This window comes from Rhinatrema bivittatum, chromosome 8 (assembly GCF_901001135.1).
Source record: "Rhinatrema bivittatum chromosome 8, aRhiBiv1.1, whole genome shotgun sequence".
Lineage (NCBI taxonomy): Eukaryota > Metazoa > Chordata > Amphibia > Gymnophiona > Rhinatrematidae > Rhinatrema > Rhinatrema bivittatum.
Genome location: NC_042622.1, coordinates 19,765,391 through 19,786,827, shown reverse-complemented (window position 1 = coordinate 19,786,827; position 21,437 = coordinate 19,765,391). Strand labels below are relative to the sequence as shown.

Genomic DNA, 21,437 nt, shown 5'->3' with positions numbered 1-21,437 from the left:
TTCAGTCCATGGCATTCATCATAAATTTCCCAGAGCTAAGTGTAACTGATGTATGTACTGGATTTCAAGTGAGCTTGCCTGAACCCCACGCTGATCAGGATTTCTCACTTTGTACAGGATCTAACCAATGCAATCCTAATGCTTTCCAAATAATATTTCAATCCACTTCATTAAATTTGCTAAGGCCTTTGGTAGCAGTTGTTTAATGTTAAATCATTTGCACATCTCCCTATGCGAAATGGACAATGGTATTTAAAGTCATATAATAAAGCACTTTAGCACATCATATCTTCCATACTCATCCGATCTCTGATTATAACGTGTGAATAGTTCAAATTTGTCACCAACCTAGATTTCAATGTATGAATGATCACAGAGGGGGAGTCCGTCTAAACAACCTTGTTCTCCACTGAAAACACTGCTCTGCATAAACCAATAGTGGAGTGTGTCCTGAGTGCTCCTCTGGTTGAAAGGCAAAGGGGGGGGGGGGGGGGGGGTATTAATTCAGACAAGACAACCAAGTAGTGATGTACTGCATCAACGGACAAGGAGGACCAGGCTCTCTGGCAAGACCTAGAAGGCATGGAAATGACCAGTTTCTTGTACCTACAGAGCTGGCTGCCTTCCTGGAAACCAGAAACAGCTGACACTTTGTCACTAGCTCTATGACTGGTCAGTGGACAATGTGTAGCAGAGGAACTGTGGCAACTTTAGGGAATGCCACAGATTTCTTTTTGAAATAAGGCTATCGTGTTCATGTCTACTGTTCAAACAGACCAACAAGGAGCAGCCTAGCAAAGGATGCTTTTTCAATCCCATAACAGCAAGGGCTGCACTATTCTACCCTATATCATTTTGTAGCCAAGACTGTTCAAAAATTAAAAGGGGAAAAGAGGCCTAATGATTTTGATAGCCTCTTTTTTTTTTTTTTTGGCAACTTCAAATTAGCGGGCCAATACAGTACCCCGCGATTGGACACGCGTTTTGGACGCGCTAGCTTTACCCCTTACTCGGTAAGGGGTAATAGCGTGTCCAAAACGTGCGTCCAACCCCCCCCCCCCCCCCCCCCCGAACCTAATAGGGCCATCAACATGCAAATGCATGTTGATGGCCCTATTAGGTATTCCCACACGATACAGAAAGTAAAATGTGCAGCCAAGCCACACATTTTACTTTCAGAAATTAGCGCCTACCCAAAGGTAGGCGCTAATTTCTCCGGGCACTGGGAACGTGCACAGAAAAGCAGTAAAAACTGCTTTTCTGTGCACCCTCTGACTTAATGGCGATATTAAATCGGAGGTCCCGAAAGTTTAAAAAAAAAAAAAAAGTAAAAAAAATGTGAAATAGGCCCGCGGGTTGAAAACCGGACGCTCAATTTTGCGTCCGGTTTCCGAACCCGTGGCTGTCAGCAGGCTCGAGAACCCACAAAATTGAGTGTCTACTGTCAAACCCGCTGACAGTCGCCGCTCCTGTCAAAGAGGCGCTAGGGACGCGCTAGTGTCCCTAGCGCCTCTTTTTACCGCCGGTCCTAATTAAAATACTGAATTGCGTGCACAGGAGAGCAGGTATTCGGCCGCTCTCCCGGGTTTTTACTGTATCGGCCTGTTGGTTTCTGTGGCTTCAGTACCTAGCAGCGTTTCAGAAGGAGAACTGCGAAGTGGGCCTCAGCCTAGGATTGTTGCTTCAATGACTTGGGCTGTGTGAGCTGAGAAGGGGATATAAAATCTAGGAACCTGCCAGCTCAAAATAAAAAAAAAAAAAAAATGGGATTAAATGAAAGGATGAATGTTTAAAAGGGCAGGAGAGAAAATGTAGAAATATGATGATACTGGAAGCAAAAAGAGGCTATTAGTTTTCTTAAAGACTGTTTCCACTAGCTGTGGTCTGGTTTATTGGAGAAGAGCCTTGGTGCATATCAAGCCCATTGTATGAAGCTGCTGTTTATAAAGCTGTTGGAGGAAGTAAAGTCTTTTGTGGGGAAGCTGAATAGCATGTTGCACCTAAAATGTCTTTTGAAGGCTGTGAATGTTTGTAAATATTTCTTGTGTAATTTTACCATTTATAGTGATGGGAGCACTCGAAAATAGAAATTGCAAAAGGATGTGAGTATGTTGGGTTGCTGATATTAAAATGATGTAGAGAGAAGCTTGTACACGATGTTGGAAGGATTTTCCTAGATGCAGTATCGGAGGTTCACATTTTTTTGATGTACAGTTTACATTTGCCACCCCCTGCCATGCTAAAGATTGTAACTTCAGGTTTACACTTTTTAATTTCCAAATATATCCCATCTTTCTTTGGATGAAGGGGGCGGGGGGGGAGTGTCAAACTACCTAAGTTCTCACCTTTAGCTGGTTTGATGCCTTATTTCTACACGTGCTTTCAGTCTGAGTAGTCTCGTGCTAGGGTAAATGCAGAAAAATCCTCCTCTTTCATAATCATCTTCATTTTTCTGCTGCCTGCTACCCAAAAATACAAAAAGCAAATGTGGTGCTGAAGCAGACCCTGGTACCAGGCAGGTGCCAGGGGGGCTCTGCTAAAAACACGTATGGTATAACATGAGATTGAGGGCTAAAAGGCTCTCACGTATTTGATTTACCTATAGAGCACTGAGGCATCTGGCCTGTTGGGTAACTAGAAGGCCTCTACCCCACCCCCCAAAAAAGTGGCCACTTTCGTGTTATTCAAATCCAGTAAAAGCTACAGCTGGGTTTGCTATCTCCTGCCAGATGTGATGAGGATGGATTTGGGCTGATCCCTTCCTAAATGGAGAAAACAGAATGAGGATTTTGTTTGTGCTTTAGTTTCACACCAGGCTGATGGCAAAAGTCACGCCAGCAGTTACCATAGCCGGAGGCGGCTGGTGCACGAAACTGCTTCTTGACGCAAGAAGATAAAAGGGCAGAGCCGGGTGCCTAGAGCGGGCTTTAGGAACTGGGATTTCGTTCTCTGCTGCGAGGAGTAGCTCGGATGTGAGAGGGAGCTGGTGACGTTTTCTACCTGTGAAAATTGTGTTCCCGAGTCAGGGCTGAGTGCACCCATGGGCGGGGACCTGGGTTTGCTTCCTGGCTCCAGTCCACATACTGGGATACTGGTGCTGGAGAGGCTGGGGAGTGCCTTATCATCCTGCAGTGGCCACAGGAACATAAGAAACTCTTCTATATTGGGTCAGATCAAGGGTCCATCAAGCACAGCATCCTATTTCCAACCAGGATACAAGAACCCAAACACTAAGAAGATCCCATGCTACTGATGCAGAGGCCATTCCTTAAGTCAACTTGATTAATAGCAGTTAATTGACTTCTCCAAGAACCTATCTAAACCTTTTTTTAAACCCAGCTACACTAACTGCACTAACCACATCCTCTGGTAACAAATTCTGGAGCTCAATTGTGCATTGAGTGAAAAAAAAAAACACGTTTTCTCTGATTAGTTTTAAATGTGCTACTTGCTAACTTCATAGCAAGTAGCTACACTATAATTGCATGCTCAGCAGCCCAGGACTGCGACTGCCCTGGCTGAAGTAGAGTAAATTGAGATTATCCAAAAGAGGAAAAAAAAAAAAATCACTGGACTGGTGTGAATGAAGGCTCAAAGGGCCAGATCTCAGCTCTGGTTCTGACTGCACTGGAAAACCAAAGTCTTGGGAGGAAACTGCCAGATTAAAAAAAAACAAAAAAAACAAACCACATTTCCATAGCAAGAAAAAAAAAATGCTGAGGCAGAGCCCCCTTTATTTCATTAGAGCTACCATGGTTATGAAAGGTAGTTTACTCCAGCTCTCTCTCTGTACATTACAGGAGCTTTGCTCATCTTAGAAATGATTTAATCCAAAGTAGCTGTGCCAAGTCTGTTCTCGCTGTGTAGTTGTAATCAGATGCTACATTCAAGTGCTTTTGATGTTGCTGTCTCGTTCTTACAGTAAGGTGGTGGCATAGGCAGTGCTTTCCGAGAAGGATCGAACATAGGATATGACCTCAGATAACCATAAAATGGAGTTACAGTTACATTTACTAATGCAGTGTAGCTGGGGTTAATGCCAAGATTATTATGCAGGTGCATGCTGCCTCCTAGCTGTCCCTGACTTGCACTGGGTGTGGCCTGCCCTGCCACAGTTAAGGTAGGAAGGATGTACATACACAGTGGTGAAAACAGATTGGGTGTGTTTGCACCTGGAGTTGGGCTGAATGGTGCTGGGCTACCTTTGCTGACTTGCATCCCGGTCCTACCCCCACCCTGGCTTCCTAGCGTGACCTTGGGGGGTATCCCACTTACCCAGCAGCGCTTCTGCAGGCTGGACTCGGGGATAAACAGGCAACGCGCAGAGTCTGTCGTGCTTGCGCGCGGTTACTCGTTTGCGCTTTTAGTGTCACTTCCCGACTCGAGGGGGAGACACTGAATAGAAAGGGCCTGGATTTTGGGAGCTGCTTGTTTGTGAGGCATTCACGAAAACTTTAGGCCGCCTTATAAAATAACAGCCACAGTTTTTCCCTTCAACGTCTTTCAGCGGATGGATTTTCTGCAGCTTATAAGAGTTTGATCTAAAAAAAAATAAACTTGACTCCCATTTTATTTCTCTGAAGGAAAAAAAAAAAAAACAACAACAAAAACCACTCGTCTTATCAGGCCGCAGAGGCCGCGGGACAGGTTTCCACGCCCTCCAAAACTGGTTCAGTCAGAAATCTGTCCGGTGCCATTCTACGGCAGGCGATTCTTGCATCCACATCAAATGGGGGTGAACCCGTCCAGGTCACACTCTCCGGCACGCTAGGCTGAGGGTCAGCACCTTTACCTCCTCACCCCCTGTTTCGCCAAAGGATTCTGCTACCAAGCTAAAGGTAGCTTTGCAAGCCTTGTGATCAAACCTCTCGTTTCAGCTTTCTTATTTGTGCTAGCGTCTTGTGCAGAAGTAGAACAAGGTTACTAGCTGAATTTGTATAAGCCAGACCTTTCCCCCCCTGGCATTCTCCCCTCCCCCATGCACCACATTAAATATAAGAGAAAGATAATGCTAGCCTTTGAAGTAACCGTGACTTGTAGTAGATGTACAGTGCTACACACCTAAAGAAAAATATTATTTTAGCTGTAATGCTTGGTATACAGTAACATGTTCTGCTTGACCCAAAGAAACCTAAAACTGCATTAGTCCAGCAGGTCCCAGATCTGGACCATGGGAATGGCTTTGAGGATAATGAAATGATTCAAATTAAACTATTACTTAGATAGACTTTATGTAAATATCTCAAGAATATTCATTGGGAATTTCCTGGAAACCATTTGGAGGGGGGGGTCAGCATGAATTTGAACTGAACTGTAGGTTCACAGCCAGGCTCACATCAGCTGGCACCAGGTTTCAGCCGGAGAAGCTGAATTTCTTATTGCAGCGCTAGTATAAAAAATGCATTAGATTCAGAAGTTGCCACAGACATTTCCTCCATTAAAAACGGTTACCTGGAAAATATATTTTCTAAGCATGTTAGAAATACAGGTACACAGTATACTCTTGAGACGCGCTTGCAGAAAGGAGCTCCCTTGCCCGGGATGCCCTTGCTTCGTGCATTGTTTCTTTAACCAAAAGTAGGTACAAAAATCTCATCGATTTACCAGGAAGACAAAGTCAGCACGGGCTGCTTTTCCTTTGGGTCTGGGACGTGTTCTGGGGGGGGGGGGGGGGGGGGGGGGGGGGGGGGGAGGCTGAATTCTGCGCTGCACCTGAACAAACAGTCTGCTCCGCTCAGTTCTGCCTTAAAAAATGCAACCCTGCAACCAACAGCAGCAAGGCCAGGGGAGATGACTTTGAGGCTGTGCTTCCGCTGTTATCACTCCCTGCCAGGTGGTTTTGGTTAGTGCGTCTGGAGAAGACCCCCGGGGCCCCGGCGCACTGAACGAGGGGGGCCTGGTAGGAAGTGGGACGCTTGGCGGGCGTGTCGGGGCTGGAGCCATCTGTGGGCCTTTCACCGATAAACAGCAGGGCCCGATCCCTCGCGTCCTGCTCCATCTTAAAAAGCTCGTACTCGGCGTGCGGCAGCCGGATGCCCAGAGCCGTGCAGCCCCTCGTCGGCGTGATGTCCCGCTCCGCCCCGACGGCCCAGGAGCCGCGCTCCCCGCAGGTGCCCGGCTCTGAAGAGTTCAGCATCGCCGCCGTTGCCCTGTCCATCGGGGTGACCTTCGCTTGCATCACTTTGAATTCCAGTTCGGTGCCGCCTTTCACTTTGGAGGACGGGACGCCCTTGCTGTAGTGGCCGGACGCGTAGATGGTAAAGGTTGGCTGTTTGCAGAGGGCATCGGAGTAGTGGTAGTAATATCCTTCCCACGTGCGATTGTTTCCGTAAAAGGTGAAGTATCGCGTGAGGAACAGCACCGCTGGGCGTACTTCGCAGCGGCTGCTCACCCACTTGCCGCTCAGGTGCATGGGCAGCTCTGGTACCAAGGGTAGTATAGGTGGATGGTGTTCATCTGCCTGGTAGATAAGGCCACAGGCCGGACAGGGATGTACATGGTGCTGTCAGGAATGAAGACAAGATCCATTCATTAATACAACAGAGTAGAACAAGGGAGTTCTGTGTTATCCTGCTAGGGCTAGTGAGATCTACCCTGCCTGAGGAAGTAACTTTAATAGCCCTCAAAAGTTTGCATCCTAAAACGTTTGTAAGCCTAATGAAAGTAGTTACCTTTGCCCAGGCTACTTTGTTAGTTTTCTATTCAAATGTTTTAATGCAAACTGACGCTGACCTAAATACTTAAAGCGGTGGTTTATTATCCCTTTTTTTTTTTTTTAAGAAACCCTATGACAACCTGGGAAAATTCTGTCGAAGCCCTCAGAATGTATACTTCCGGGATGAGGAGCTGTTGGGATCTTTTGATTGCTGCCCTTGGTCTTAATCAGACTTAAAGATCTAAACCTGCATAGCCTGTAGGAAAGGGGAGATCTGATAGAGATATTTAAATAGCTCTTTTAACAGAAAGGAGACTCGGGAGTAAGGGTGAAGGGGGATAGACTCCAGAGTAAATGTCAGGAAGTGTGGATTCATGGAACAGCCTTCCTGTGCTGGAAGCGAGGGCGCTGTCGGACGCACAGGGGATCTGATCCGGACCCTAGGTGTGGCTGGGCAGATTGCATGGGGCTCTACCCTCTCTAATCCATTCTCTGCTTGTAGAGAAAGAGAGACTCGGAGTGACCTCCCTCCCCTTCAAAAAGTCAGTAAAAATGAAAATCCGGTTTAGATCTTAATTATGGCACCAGAAAATGGTGCATGGCATTCCTGTCGATGTTATCGACAGGAATGCCATGCACCATTATCGACAGGAATAAATGATGTTAGCAAGGGCCGTGTGCCTTCTGCTACTAATAGGGGGCTCTCTGAGACAGCTCTGCCACGGCGAGCACTGACTGAATTTTTACTAAGGGCTCAGCATTGAGCACTGAATGTTTATAAACTTTACAGGAAAATATTTAACATTTAAGTCAAACATCTCGCTGTTAATTACCGCAGGTAACAACGTTCGATAGGAGACACTTTCCCTTTTTACCCCGCTGTATTGTGTTTTAGAGTCCCCATGCATTTTCTTGTGTAAAGTGTCACATGCTTCTCTTATGGTCATTACTGGGCCACGGACCTCTGTAGCAGAAGACACTGGAATTCCTCTAAATGTCATTTAAAAAATAAAAAGGTCACAGTTGATCTGTAGACCCCAGTTTTTATTGTGAGGGGGGCTAGAGGTGAAATCACGCAGGGACTACTTCAGCACCGCACTGTGCCATGATGCGATTAATTAACGAGCCAGGCGGGCGTGGAGATTGCCACCTCCCAGGTCTGGGAATGGATGGGGAAGGGGATCTGCCGGATGTTAGAGACGGGGGGGGCTGGCCTCGCTGGACCACTGTTGGGATGCCACGTTTCTTTTCCTTTGGCCCTAATAGAGCTTCCTTTTCCTTCCAGCTCACCTGGAACCAGGGCCAGGTCCTGGACGAGCCACGGGTGGAGAAAGGATGCTGGGCTTGATGGACCATTGGGCTGATGCAGCATGGCCCTTCTTGGGTTCTTACTCTGGTGCCAGGAGCCTTAGGAACATGAGAACATAAGATGCACTGTGTTGGTCCATCAAGTCCAGCATCCTGTGGCCAATCACGTCCCAAGGAGGAGATCTATTCTCTCCCAGGGATAAGCGCTGGCTTTCCCAACTCTTCTTGGCTAATAATCATTTATGGATTTTTCCTCCAGGAACTTGTCCAAACTCCTTTTAAATCCAGCTATGCTCGATGCCTTCACCACATCCTCCAGCAACAAATTCCATACCCTGCTTCTGCATGCCAGCTCCTGGGATACTTTAGTTGTAATATTACTGTGTGCTGTTCACACCCGTTCCCTTGATACCAGTGTTAAAACAACCCTGGTGGGGGTCATTGTTTAGGGTGATACTAAGGGGCCAGATTTATCGCTTATGATACAGGGTGGTGATTTGGGAAAACCAGAGCTGTCTTCCTCACCCCTGCAGAATAGCTTTAGAACACAATCCTTTTTAAGTAACACATTGCACCTAAATTTAGGGCAAACACGGCGCCACGTGCTCGGAACGTAATGGGATGTTCTGGACAGTAGGACATCTGCAGGTGGCCCTTTCTGGGGTACTGGCCACCTAGGGACCTCTGACATTTGGCCAGTGATTAAGGTGTGCATTGAATTCTTTGTGCATGAAGCCAAAATCTTACAAGTTTTATGCAGTCACTGGGGGAGGGGGTGGATCCATCCCCTGCTTATCCCTAAGCAATGACAGGATTCTCAGAGTCCCACGAGGAGATTAATTACAGCAATGCATTTAAACAGAAAATTGTGCTGTTTATAGCTGGGTTTAAATTAGCACTTTAAAATGCTTGTGTTTATCAGTTAACTCTAGTTTAGGGCCTGGATTTTGTTCCCAGGGTCACCAACTGAATTCCAAATGTGTGTGTGTGTGTATAATATATATATATATATATATTTATGTATTTTATTGCCGTTTTATTTTATCATGATATTTTTACTATGTTGTTGTAAGCCACGTTGGGTTGAACTTCGGTCAAGGAAGGCAGTGTGCAGACGTAATATAATGTGCTTACGCCATTGCTCACACAAGAACATGAGATAAGTCATCTGCTGAGCTCAGTAGCCTTTCTCGGACAGTGGCCAGGCTGGCTCACAAGTACCTGGCAGAACCCCAAAGTGTACATCTCTTTCTTGTGGCTCATTCCCAGGGAGAGGCGGTGGCTTTCCCAAACCTACCTGCCTAATAACCGTGTATGGACTTTTCCTCCAGGAATCTGTCCAAATCCCTTTTTAAACCCAGCTGCGCTAGATATCTCGACCACAGCCTCAGACAACAACTGCCACTGACTGATGTGTGTGGAGTTCTCTGAGGTTTTTCATGGAGAGTCCCCCGGTCTTAGTACAATTTGAAAGGGTTCCACCCCACTCGCTGCTTTTCAACCTTCTTATCCTATCTTAAGTTGAAGAGCCCTAACCTCTTTAGCCTGCACACAACACTCGAGATGCGTCTGATTGATACAGAGGCAATAAGCTAGTTTGCACTTCTTGCCTGATCATTCCTAATGCTCTGTTTGCTCTATTGATTGCTGCCATGCACTGAGCGGAGGATTAATACTCTCCACCATGACCGAGATCCTTTTCCTTGGTTACGTCTACTATGGGACCCAGCATTCTGTCGCTGCAGTTTGGATTTTTTTTTCCCCCTATGTGCTTGGACTTGTATTTCCAGATTCTGAGTCTAAAAGAAGCAGGGTTAAGAGTTCCAGAAACGAACTGGAGTAATCCTAGGACTGGCTCAGGTGCCCTAAATTGATGGGAGTTACTTGTGTAACCTTATCCAGCCCCAAAATGACCTGGCCAGAAGGTTACATCTCATGCAGTGCAGGCTGATCCAGTCCGGGTTTTTCCCCAAGGCAGCGCTGGATTTCTAGATCCATTTTCTCTAAGGAAGGAGGGGAGGGGGAGCAGTAAAACCAGGCGTGGCTGAGCCTGTCTTCCCTGACTTGGAGCCATCCAGTAACATTCCCAGCCATTTTGGCATCCCCACGTCTCCTTTCAGATGCATTTAGGAGCGGACTCCCAATGTGGGCACAGATTTCAGGAAACTTGCCCAAGATGCTGGAAGGCAAGAAAGTAAATGAAAAAGAGTAGAGCTCTGAGGCTGTATGTCCTGTGAGCATCTAATTAATAAGTACAGAACAATGGAAGTTTACAACTTTTAACGACGTGAATGAACAAGGCAATTTTAAGCAGGTCCTTTAAGGGGCTGTGTGCTCCTACAATTCACCTGATAAACAAAATGGGGTCGACATCTGCTCCATCTATCAGTTAAACACTTTGAGCGCGGGCCATCCATTGCTCCTATCATGTGACAGGGACCGACCAATGGCACCAATAGCCCCTGTCACATGGTAAGGGCAAAGGGCCATCGGTGCCATTTTGATTAGTGGCAGCCGACGGCCCGAGAGGGGGAGATCGCTCCCAGGACCCCCGCTGGACCATCAGGGACTTTCGGTAAGTCTTGGAGGGGGGATGGGGCAAGTCTTGGGGGGTCAGGAGGGTGGGGGGTTTCAATTAATTAAATTTGAAGGGTTGGGGTGGGTTTTTTTTTAAATGTGTCCTTTCTCCCCCCCCCACCAGAAAACGATAAGAAAACCACACGAAATTTTGTGGGTTTTCTTATTGTTTCGTCGCCCCCCCCCAAACCACGACGAAATAGGAAATATAGTCTCTATTTCCTATTTCGTCACAAAACGAATGTGCATCCCTAGTTTTACGAGTGTAAATGCACTTTTCCCTTGTAAGTGGGCTTTTGAAACTTGCTACAATATATGCCATTGAATTGTCCATAGGGTTTACATGTGTTAAGTGCCCTTAATGCAGGTAAATGGCTTTTGAAAATTGCTACGCTAGTATGTTACATTTATGTGCATAACCCCTTTGAAAACTCACCTGATTTTTGTTTTTATTTCCCCATATTTTACCGCATGTGTAACAAAGTGGTTCCAAATACACCAGCTTTCTCCTTGTCATAGGCGGGGGAGATTTAACATTAACAGAGCTGCCAAACTTTTCAGTCTGAGGAGGAAAACCTTTTTGCTCGGCCCTGGTTTTCAAACTTACACCCCAATGCCTGGTGGGATTTGTAGTCTCTGAGTCTACCCAGAATTCAGTGCTGCAGAATGCACCGTGGTAGTTTTGTCAGAAATCTAGGACTGGCTTAAAATCTCCCTCCTGGGACTGGGTAACTTGGCAGCTATTTAATCATTAATATTTTACTTGTCTTGCATTTCCTGAGCAGATCCTGGAACAGCTGCATGCAAGGCTCCCCTCTCTTTTCCCTAAGTATTTTTTCCTATGGGCACGCCCTTGTTTACTAATACACAATTGTGTTTTCCTGTCTGTACCCTGAAATACCCTCTCTCCTGGCTGTATGCCCGCAGTTTCACTTCCTGGAACCACCACTGGTGTCAGACTCCGCTGCTAAAACAGATCCACTAGCATCAATGTCCTCCCCTGATTAAATTACGCAAAAGGACGGTTACCGTTTCCCTTTGCAGATGAAGTGTTCTGTACAATCTGCTACACGGTGCCCCAGCCAGCACTCACCGTGGCGCTCTGCAGGGGGCGCTGGTATCCTGTGGGTCGGTAACGCATTCGCTCCGGCCTCTCTGTGTGGATGTCGCCCAGAAAGAGTTCCTCCAGCACTCTGCCTTCCTGCTGCAGGTACTGCTTCTCCAGCCGCACCAGGCTGAGTTCATGCATGGTGAAACTCAGGGCGGCCGTGCAGTCCCGCTCGGCCTTGGCGCTGAACACCTCGTGCACCGTACCCGGGGTCCAGGGCCTGGTTGGCAGCGTGAATTCAGGGCAGCTCCGGTTCATCTGGGCCGCGATTTCCTTCATGGCTCGCTCACTGTGGAAGACGACGCCCACCTTCTGCAAGTGGTGCTCTGCTTCCGTGGCGCCCCTTGTGATCCAGGAGGCCTGGCGCAGGTGGAGCTTCCCTTTGATCACCAGGGAGTAGGAGGGCTCGCGGCAGTACGGATCCGTGTAGTAGAACTGATGGGCTTTGAACAAGCGGTGAGGGTAGAAAATGTAGGATCTGGTGAGGAACTCTGGCCCTGGTCGCACTTCGCACCTGAGACAGGGAAATGCAAAAGCAAGAATTTGTTCAGATTGCGCCAATAACCCAACGACTGTTCATTGAAATGGTATAATGGGCACTGTTGGGGGCTGGAATGTTGCTACTCCGGTGTTGGGGGAGGGGGGGTATAAATGATTGCAGCGGTGGTGGTGTGTAGCTGTTGGATACAGTACAACACTCTTGTTTCATACTTCATTCTTATATTTTCTCTTATAGTGCACAAGCACATTGGACAGAGTTTCACTGAAGCATGTTCAATGTGCCTATGCAGAGAGTTTCAGTGAAGCGTGCACAGGCACATTTGACAGAGTTTCACTGAAGCGTGCACAAGCACATTGGATGGAGTCACTGAAGCGTGCATAGGTACGTTTGACAGACCCTCTGAAGCAGTATTTTGGACGGACAGTTTCACTGAATTGTGCTCAGGCACATGGACAGAGAGTTTCACTGAAGCGTGCACAGGCACGTTGGACAGACTAACTGAAGTGTGCACAGGCACATTGGACAGAGTTTCACTGAAGCATGTCCAATGTGCCTATGCAGAGAGTTTCACTGAAGCGTGCACAGGCACATTGGATGGAGTCACTGAAGCGTGCACAGGTACGTTTGACAGACTCACTGAAGCAGTATTTTGGACGGACAGTTTCACTGAATTGTGCACAGGCACATTGGACAGAGAGTTTCACTGAAGCATGCACAGGCACATAGGACAGAGAGTTTCACTGAAGCGTGCACAGGCACATAGGACAGACCAACTGAAGCATGCACAGGCACATTGGACAGACCAACTGAAGCATGCACAGGCACATTGGACAGAGAGTTTCACTGAAGTGTGCACAGGCACATTGGACAGAGTTTCACTGAAGCATGTCCAATGTGCCTATGCAGAGAGTTTCACTGAAGCGTGCACAGGCACATAGGACAGACCAACTGAAGCATGCACAGGCACATTGGACAGACCAACTGAAGCATGCACAGGCACATTGGACAGAGAGTTTCACTGAAGTGTGCACAGGCACATTGGACAGAGTTTCACTGAAGCATGTCCAATGTGCCTATGCAGAGAGTTTCACTGAATTGTGCACAGGCACATTGGACAGAGAGTTTCACTGAAGCATGCACAGGCACATAGGACAGACCAACTGAAGCATGCACAGGCACATTGGACAGACCAACTGAAGCATGCACAGGCACATTGGACAGAGAGTTTCACTGAAGCGTGCACAGGCACATAGGACAGAGAGTTTCACTGAAGCATGCACAGGCACATTGGACAGAGTTTCACTGAAGCATGCACAGGCACATTGGACAGACTAACTGAAGTGTGCACAGGCACATTGGACAGAGTTTCACTGAAACGTGTACGGGGTCTTTGAACAGAGAGTTTCATTGAAGCATGCACGGCACATTGGACAGAGAGTTTCATTGAAGCATGCACAAACACATTGGACAGACTAACTGAAGTGTGCACAGGCACATTGGATAGAGTTTCACTGAAGCATGCACAGCACATTGGACAGACTCACTGAAGCATGCACAGGGCACATTGGACAGAGAGTTTCACTGAAGCATGCACAAACACATTGGACAGGGTTTCACTGAAGCATGCACAGGTACATAGGACTCGCCACTTTTAAATGATTTGCGCCTCCTTTTTGAGTTTTGCCTTGTGCGTTTCCTCAGTGGCTCTTCATTTTTCTCTTTCATAAAATTGCATATACCCCCTGCACTGTCTGGCACATGCTTATAGAGATAACGAAGCCGCAGAGATATGCAAATTAAGCTGAAGAAATTCAGCCTCAAACTTAGCAGGCCCTGCTTCAGCAGAATGGGCCAATCCTGTTGTCCAGAGGTAGGAAACTCCGGACCTTAAGTGCCGCGCCAGTGGGGTTTCCAGGATGTCCACAATGAATATGCATGATATAGATTTGCATATCATGGAGACCTCTTTATGCAAATTTATCTCATGCATATTCATTGTGGCTATCCTGAAAACCCGACTGGTTGTGGGGTCCTCAGGACAGGTTTGAGAAGCAATTTTATTTTCTAACATGGGGTGGCCAATTCTGGTCCTCCAGAACCACTCACAGGCCAGGTTTTCAGGATCTCCCCAATGCATATGCATGAGATAGATTTGCATACTTTGGAGGCAGTGCACAGAAATTTATCTCCTGCATACTCATTGGGGCGGATTTTAAAAGGAGTGCGAATAGGCCTACTTTTGTTTGCGCTCAGGCGCAAACAAAAGTACGCTGGATTTTAGTAGATACGCGCGGAGCCGCGCGTATCTACTAAAAAACCTGGATCGGCGCGCGCAAGGCTATGGATTTTGTATAGCCGGCGCGCGCCGAGCCGCGCAGCCTACCCCCGTTTCCTCCGAGGCCGCTCCGAAATCAGAGCGGCCTCGGAGGGAATCCTCTAACACCCTCCCCTCACCTTCCCCTCCCTTCCTCTACCTAACCCACCCGCCCAGCCCTGTCTATACCCCCCCCTTACCTTTGTTGGGGGATTTACGCCTCCCAGAGGGAGGCGTAAATCCCCGCGCGCCAGCGGGCCTCCTGCGTGCCGGGCCGCGACCTGGGGGCGGGTACGGAGGGCGTGGCCACGCCCCCGGACCGCCCCGGGCCGTAGCCACGCCCCCGGACCCGCCCCAAAAACGCTGCCGACACTCCCCGAAAACGCCGCGACGACCGGGACCGTCCCCCGACACGCCCCCTCCGAAAACCCCGGGACTTACGCGAGTCCCGGGGCTCTGCGCGCGCCGGTAAGCCTATGTAAAATAGGCTTACCGGCGCACAGGGCCCTGCTCGCGTAAATCCGCCCGGTTTTGGGCGGATTTACGCGAGCAGGGCTCTGAAAATCCGCCCCATTGTGGATATTTATTTATTTATTTATTTATTTAACATTTTTATATACCGGGCTTCATGCAGGATTGCATATCAGCTCGGTTTACATTATAACTGAACAAGACATGCATGTAGAATGCAAGTTACATAGAACAGGGACTTAAAACTCTTAAAAGAACAGGATATCCTGAAAACCTGGCCTGTTGGTGGCCCTCCAGGGTCAGAGTTGGTCACCCCTGAGCGGGTGGCTGAGTTAAGTCCTGTTATTTTTTAAGCTCCTTCCTCCACCTATTTGTATTGACAGAAAAAGATAAAATTTAGGTTGCTTAGGTAGAAAGGGATGGGGGAGGGGGCACTTAACTCTTCTCCATCCCCCCTACCACAGAGATTCCCAAACCTGTCCTGGGGGACACCCAGCCCGTTGAGTTTTTAGGATATCCATACAATGAGATAAAATCTGCATGCCTTGGAGGCAGTGTATATAAATCGGATATCCTGCAAACCTGACCGGCTGGGGGCCCCCAGGGCCTGCTCCAAATTCTTAAATCCAGCCCTGTAGTAATGCACCTTGGAAGGCAGCGGAAACCTCTGCAGAAGCCTGGAACAACAATATTGTCCTGCTGTGTTCACTGCGAAATCACGGAAGGGAAAAAGCAAAATCAAATTAAAAGTGGATTCTGCAAAGGGACATTTTCTGAGAAAAATAATAAGTAAAAGGGAGGATTTCTGAACAATAGAAAGGGTAATGTAAAGTCCCTGAAAATACGCAAAAACACAGGTTAAGTCTCAGGCGATTCAATTCTCACCCTGTGGATACCCAGTGGCCTTCCAGCCTGGGTGGTAACAAGGCCGTGATCCTGGCTCCGTCCTGTAGGTGGCGCCGCTGGTACTGGCACGGCGGCTCCCAGTGCAGCTTTCCAGTGCTGTGGGCCCGAGGCTGGGGTACGGGAACATCCCATGGCTTACTTCCAGATGCAAAAGCTAAAATCCAGAAGGACAGCTTCAGAACATGAACAGAACCTTTCCTCCCTGTATTCAGTTTTGGGGGGACGTTATCTCTCCAGGGTTGTTCTTTGTGTGTGTGTGTGTGTGTGTGCGTGCCCTATCTCTGCCCCGAAGGGACGTTTTCAGATACGTTCAATACGCTTTTACGCTTCGCCATTCATTGCGTTCTCATTTCTTCCATGTGGTTTTTGGGGGAGGGTGAAATTATGTGAAAGAACCATTTACTCTACGGAAGTTGACTCTCAACCAACGAGACATTTCCCATAGCCGTGAGATGTGGACTCAGTTATCTGCTTGGTCAGCCCCTGCTGATGGTGATGGTTAAGTACCTAACTTGGGGAGGGGGGGGGGGGGGGTCATCCTGCAATGATTTGCTACTGCACCTATATTTGTTGTGTAGAGCTTCAGGTCCTATTTCTCAATCTTCCTAAACTTTCCGTCTCCATGTGTGGACCATGGGAGAATCATAAATAGTGACTGCTGCCTCTATTGGACTGCAGTTAAGCAACTGATAAAAGTAAATACTGGAAAGCCCTGCCTAAGCCATCGCGAGGAAGGCAAGGAAGCAGGCTGTCTCTTGGGAAGGGGTCGGATGAAGAGGCTGTGTGTATTATTAAAGTGGTTTCTTGTTTGCCAAGGGGGCGAGCTCCATTCTAAACTAAAATCTGCAGGAGGGAGAACCACAGCAGTGAGCAGAGCTTTTGGCAACCAAATCTGCAGAGCAGAACGTTTGAGAAGTTCTACCTGTTTCTGTAGCATGGAGAAGTAACCGTGAAAGTTTCCCCTGCCCCAGGACACCTTCAGAACCTCAGTTCTCCCTCCTCCATTCGCCGGGTCACGTCTTTCCTGACCCTACCGAGCCCCCCGAATCCTGTAAGGCAAGCTCGCGGCGCCGAGCTCTGGCCGTACAATAAACCCGGGCCCAGTTACGCAATTTTGAGATTGTTCACAAAACATTCAGCATTTCAGGGTTAGAATGATAATAATGACATTCATCAAAAACCATTTCCAGCAGTAAGGGATTGGAAGCAGATGGGTTTTCCAAGGGCTCGTCTGGCTTATCTAGTCTCGAGTTCATTTTTTTGCAATTCTTCAGAGTCCGGCACAATAAGGGGGGAAGATAAGCGGCATTTACTCAGCTGGAGAATTTCTGGGCTTCTCCGCAGACAGACGCTCGCGCACGCACCGTCTCTCGCTGCGGGATCGAGGCGGCACACAGCCTCTTACTGGGCATGCGCATCCATGCAAATGAAATAGGAAATTATAACACAACACTTTCTGTTTCGTTTCGTTTTGTTTTAAAATGAAATGAAAGAGAAACCAAATTTTTGTTTAAAAAAGAGCTGTCACATCTGCCCCCAGCTCCCCACTCCCGGGCCCTGTCCCCAACCTCCTATTACCCCGGTGAAGATTTCTCCAACGGGGAAGGAGCAATTCCTGGGTTGCTCTTGCCCCGCAGCTGCTGCTGCTGCGTTGATAATTCTGCTTTCCACCATGCAGGACCCATGTAGCGGCTTTCAACAGAAATAACGTAACAGGCAATGTCACGGGGGTCAGCCGCGCATTTAGCTGTCAGATTCCCAGTTGGCCCAGCAAGAGGACTCCCAGCAGTGGGGAACCAGTGGGCACTTCGGGCGGTGGGCAGAGGGTTCCTGCCGGCGAGGCCTGGATAAGGTGAGGTAACTATTTGGGCTCAAGATGGGAGGTTTTCGGTGCATAACAGCCGAAGGCTGGTGCAGGACAGTCCGGCAGAGGTCACGGGCAGGATGGAAAGCCGGGCCAGTGCGGAGGATCGGAGGCCAGCACTATATCGAAATGCTGCCGATTCTCAGCAGATTCTGCTGCTCCCGATTCCTTTTTTTAAAGAACCCAGATCGTGCCGAGGGATATTATGTGAAATCTTCATTTCAAATGTAACCTCCCCGTCTGACCGTTCCACCGAAATGCCCTGCCGAGGAGCTTTCACGGCGTCCTACAGCATTCACCCGCTATCCGAGGGCAGAAATATCTTTTCAAAAAGATGTTGCACACTTCTCCTCCTCCTTTTTAAGGCTGTTTTTCGTGTGTGTTTTTCTTTCTCGTCTGGTCGCTTTGCCCACTGGGTCTTACATGAAGAGCAAAGGCAGCGTTACGTACTCTCCCGAAATTCAAGCCAGGAAACAAAATGTTTAATGAAGGTCACCCTGCGACTTTTCCTGGGTTTCATATTGTGCGTAATTGGCAGTGTAAAGTCCTCCTAAGCTAGCAGCGGGCATGGCCATGCCTGAGTGTAATCCCCTGGCACAGAGTATCTCCATGGCCGAGTCTTTCTGCCTCTGTCCGACTGTCCCCCTGCTATCCAAACATTTCTTCCCCCCTCCTCACCCAGGCCCAGCGCGATTTATTGATGCACAGTTTGGGATTTTAGCTGTGCAGACATCAAAAGAGAACTCGGCTCCCCAGCACAGCTGCCATTTCACTGGCACCGCTGGTGTTTTGTTTTCTTGGCCTTGACCGGTGAAAAACATGAATTAGGCCAAAACCTTTAGACCTTGCCTCGGTTTAACTGCCTTTTCTGTTCTTTTTTTTTTTCCCAGTCCAGCAGTTTCCTCCCGCTGCTTCGGGTTTCCAGCTCAGAGAGAAGTAGGCGTGGGATCCTGGCACCCTGAGCCCTCCTTCCAGATTTCGGCACAGCCCTCAGCTGGCACCCTTCAGCCCTGGCCCCCAAATCTGACCCAATAGATGTCACCGTCGCACACAGCAAGTGTGGCTCCTGGCCTGGGGAGTGGGAGAGCGGGGCTGGGCACTGGAACCCGGATCCCCGTACACGACCATGCTCGGCGCTGCCCCTGACACTCGAGACCACACCAGTCAGCGTCTGTGTCCGGGGGGATCTTTAGTAAAGGAACCGGATTCCGTTCAAAATAATGACCGTTCAGCGCAAGAAACAGGTCTATAAAAACCTCCTGTGGCTTTTCCCCGTATGGGGCCCGGTGCTGCCCAGTGCGTGGGAGGTCAGAGTTGAATGCACAAGCCAGAGACCCTCAGGTTGGGGTTTTCGCTCCTTCTCATTCTGCCTACTACAAATCTTCTGAAACAAACGAACCCCAATCTGATAATCCAGGAAAGTAATGAGGGTTTGTTTTTTTCTCTTCCTTCCTAGCAGAAGCTCCAGATGTAGAGCTGGATGCCTCTGTTCTCTTTGCCTTTCTTAATGGGTCAGGGAGGCAGAGACCTGGAAGAAGAGAAATGTAGTAAAGAAGTCGTTTTGTCACTTACCTCGCTCGCCAGATTCAGGAAAACTCTTATGAACACCAAGGAAATGGTGAACAGTCTGTAATCCCCTCCCTCCCATGCTGGAACCATTACATGAACAATTTATGTAGAAATAAAATTATAATCCCAAACTGTGAGCATAAATAATAACAAATAAAAGAATAATCTTCCAGCACACTAAAAGACATATAAAATAATAATCTGCATCAAAGAATAATTTATACAATTCAGACATTTCTGGGGTCAGATCAAAAGCCCCTGTCTGGGAGGGAGAGAGACTGGCCATAATGCCCTCCCACTAGACAGGTATTTATATCTCTAGGGGAGGCACCCACCTAGTAACTCGAGGTGAGGGTTAGGTATCAGTGTAGGGGGTTAGGGGCCACTTTCACAGTCAACGTGAGACGTTCGAACAGAACAGTGGTCTCTTGTGAAGATTTGATGACCTTCGGAGTGAGGAAACTCACTCCAAGATGAGATTTGTACAATGATCTCTCCACCTAGCTTGATGTTACCCATCACGCTAGGTGGAGTCCATCCAGCTAGGTTGAGAGAACATTGCACAAATCTCATCTTTGGGTGAGTTTCCTCACTCCGAAGGTCATCAAATCTTCACAAGAGACCACTGTTCTGTTCATACATCTAACATTGAATGTCAAAGTGGCCCCTAACTCCCTACACTAATAACTAAACCCCACCTCAAATTACTAGGAGGGCCTCCCCTAGAGATATAAATACCTATCTAGTGTGAGGGCATTACAGCTAGGCTTGCTCTCTCCCCCTTTCCTATCACAACTAATATTTAGTGCGTTTTGATAAATTCAGGCCGAAGATTGGTTATGGAGGTGGTATTCATAGACAGGCATTAATTTCTACCAAGTGAAAAATTTTTAGTACATATTAAAATTGATCTAGTACATGTGGCAAAGAGTATGGATAATTAAAATGAAATGATAGTTTTCATGTCATAGTCAGTGGGTTGTTTTGAGAATATCACATTCTCTCGTTTGATTTATTCTTTATGATTCGATTATCTTTTGTCCTTCTTGTCTTTGTGGCTCTATATATTCTAATATCTTTATGTTAAATTACATGTGTTTTTGAATAGCCATGTTTTTAATTCACATTTAAATCTCTTTCTATCTGGCAAAACACCTAAAGTCTCAGGCAGAGAATTCCAGAGCTTTGGAGCCGCTGTGGAAAACACGCGATCTCTTATTGGCGTCAGATGTGTGCTCCGTATTGTGGGAATAGGCAGTAGGCCTTTATTTAGAGATCTTGGTGTTCGCTGCGGATTGTAAGGTTGTAGTGTCACTCCTAACAAGTCGGTGTTCTCGTGCTGCAGCATTTTGTAGTAGCTGTAGTGGTTTTAAGTGACTTGCTGGAAGACCTAGTAGCAAGGAGTTACAGTAGTCAAGGTCTGAGAAGATTAGAGTTTGCAATACAGTACGGAAATCCGCAAAAGTTAATAGTGGTTTCAACCATTGTAGAATCTGCAATTTGGCATAACCTGTCATAATTAATTTACTGATGGGCATTTTCATTGTGAGGTTCTCATCTAGCTATACACCTAAATCCCATACTTGATTTGAGGGATTAATTTGAAAATTACTCATGTCTAGTGCAGGTGGTTTAACTATCGATGAGTTTCTACTTAGCAAAATGATTTTAGTCTTTTTGGGGTTTAATGTTAATTTAAGCTGCGAAAGTTCTTGTTGTATTGCTTTCATACAGGTAGAGAGTAATGAAGCATAATTTATTTATTTATTTATTTATTTATTGTTTTTGTTATACCGAGTTTCATGACTGGCATCACATCAACCCGGTTTACAATTAACAATGTGTGAAAAGCATAAGGTAACGTGATAACAATATTCCCAATAGAACTGTGAACTTTAAATACAGAGAATCAATTGAAGGGTGAGAAAGTTACAATAAAACAATAAAACAGGGAAATTAACTTGGAGCTGGAAGAGGGGAGAGATTGAACAATGCAATATTTACATTTCAGCCAATTAGTGTAGTAGTATAGCGGAGTGAATAAATAAGCCTATGTGAATAAATGGGACAGTACATAAATATGAAACGGTAAAATAAGTAACCAAGAGAATAAATATGACACAGTAGTGAATGATAATAATATGATAAAACTCCGCAGGTAAT

The 21,437-nt window shown here is 47.3% G+C and overlaps 1 protein-coding gene across 1 annotated transcript in view; it reads right to left on the bottom strand.

Annotated features, from left to right (window-relative positions):
* Positions 1 to 3,574: 3,574 nt before the first annotated feature.
* Positions 3,575 to 21,437, bottom strand: part of APCDD1L (APC down-regulated 1 like) — a 60,956-nt gene continuing 43,093 nt past the window's right edge. The window contains exons 2-4 of the mRNA XM_029611641.1: positions 15,821 to 15,995; positions 11,634 to 12,162; positions 3,575 to 6,502 (exon numbers count right to left, since the gene is read on the bottom strand). Of these exons, the coding sequence (XP_029467501.1) occupies positions 5,735 to 6,502; positions 11,634 to 12,162; positions 15,821 to 15,995 (1,472 nt within the window). The 3' untranslated portion in view covers positions 3,575 to 5,734. The remainder of the gene's footprint in view (positions 6,503 to 11,633; positions 12,163 to 15,820; positions 15,996 to 21,437) is intronic.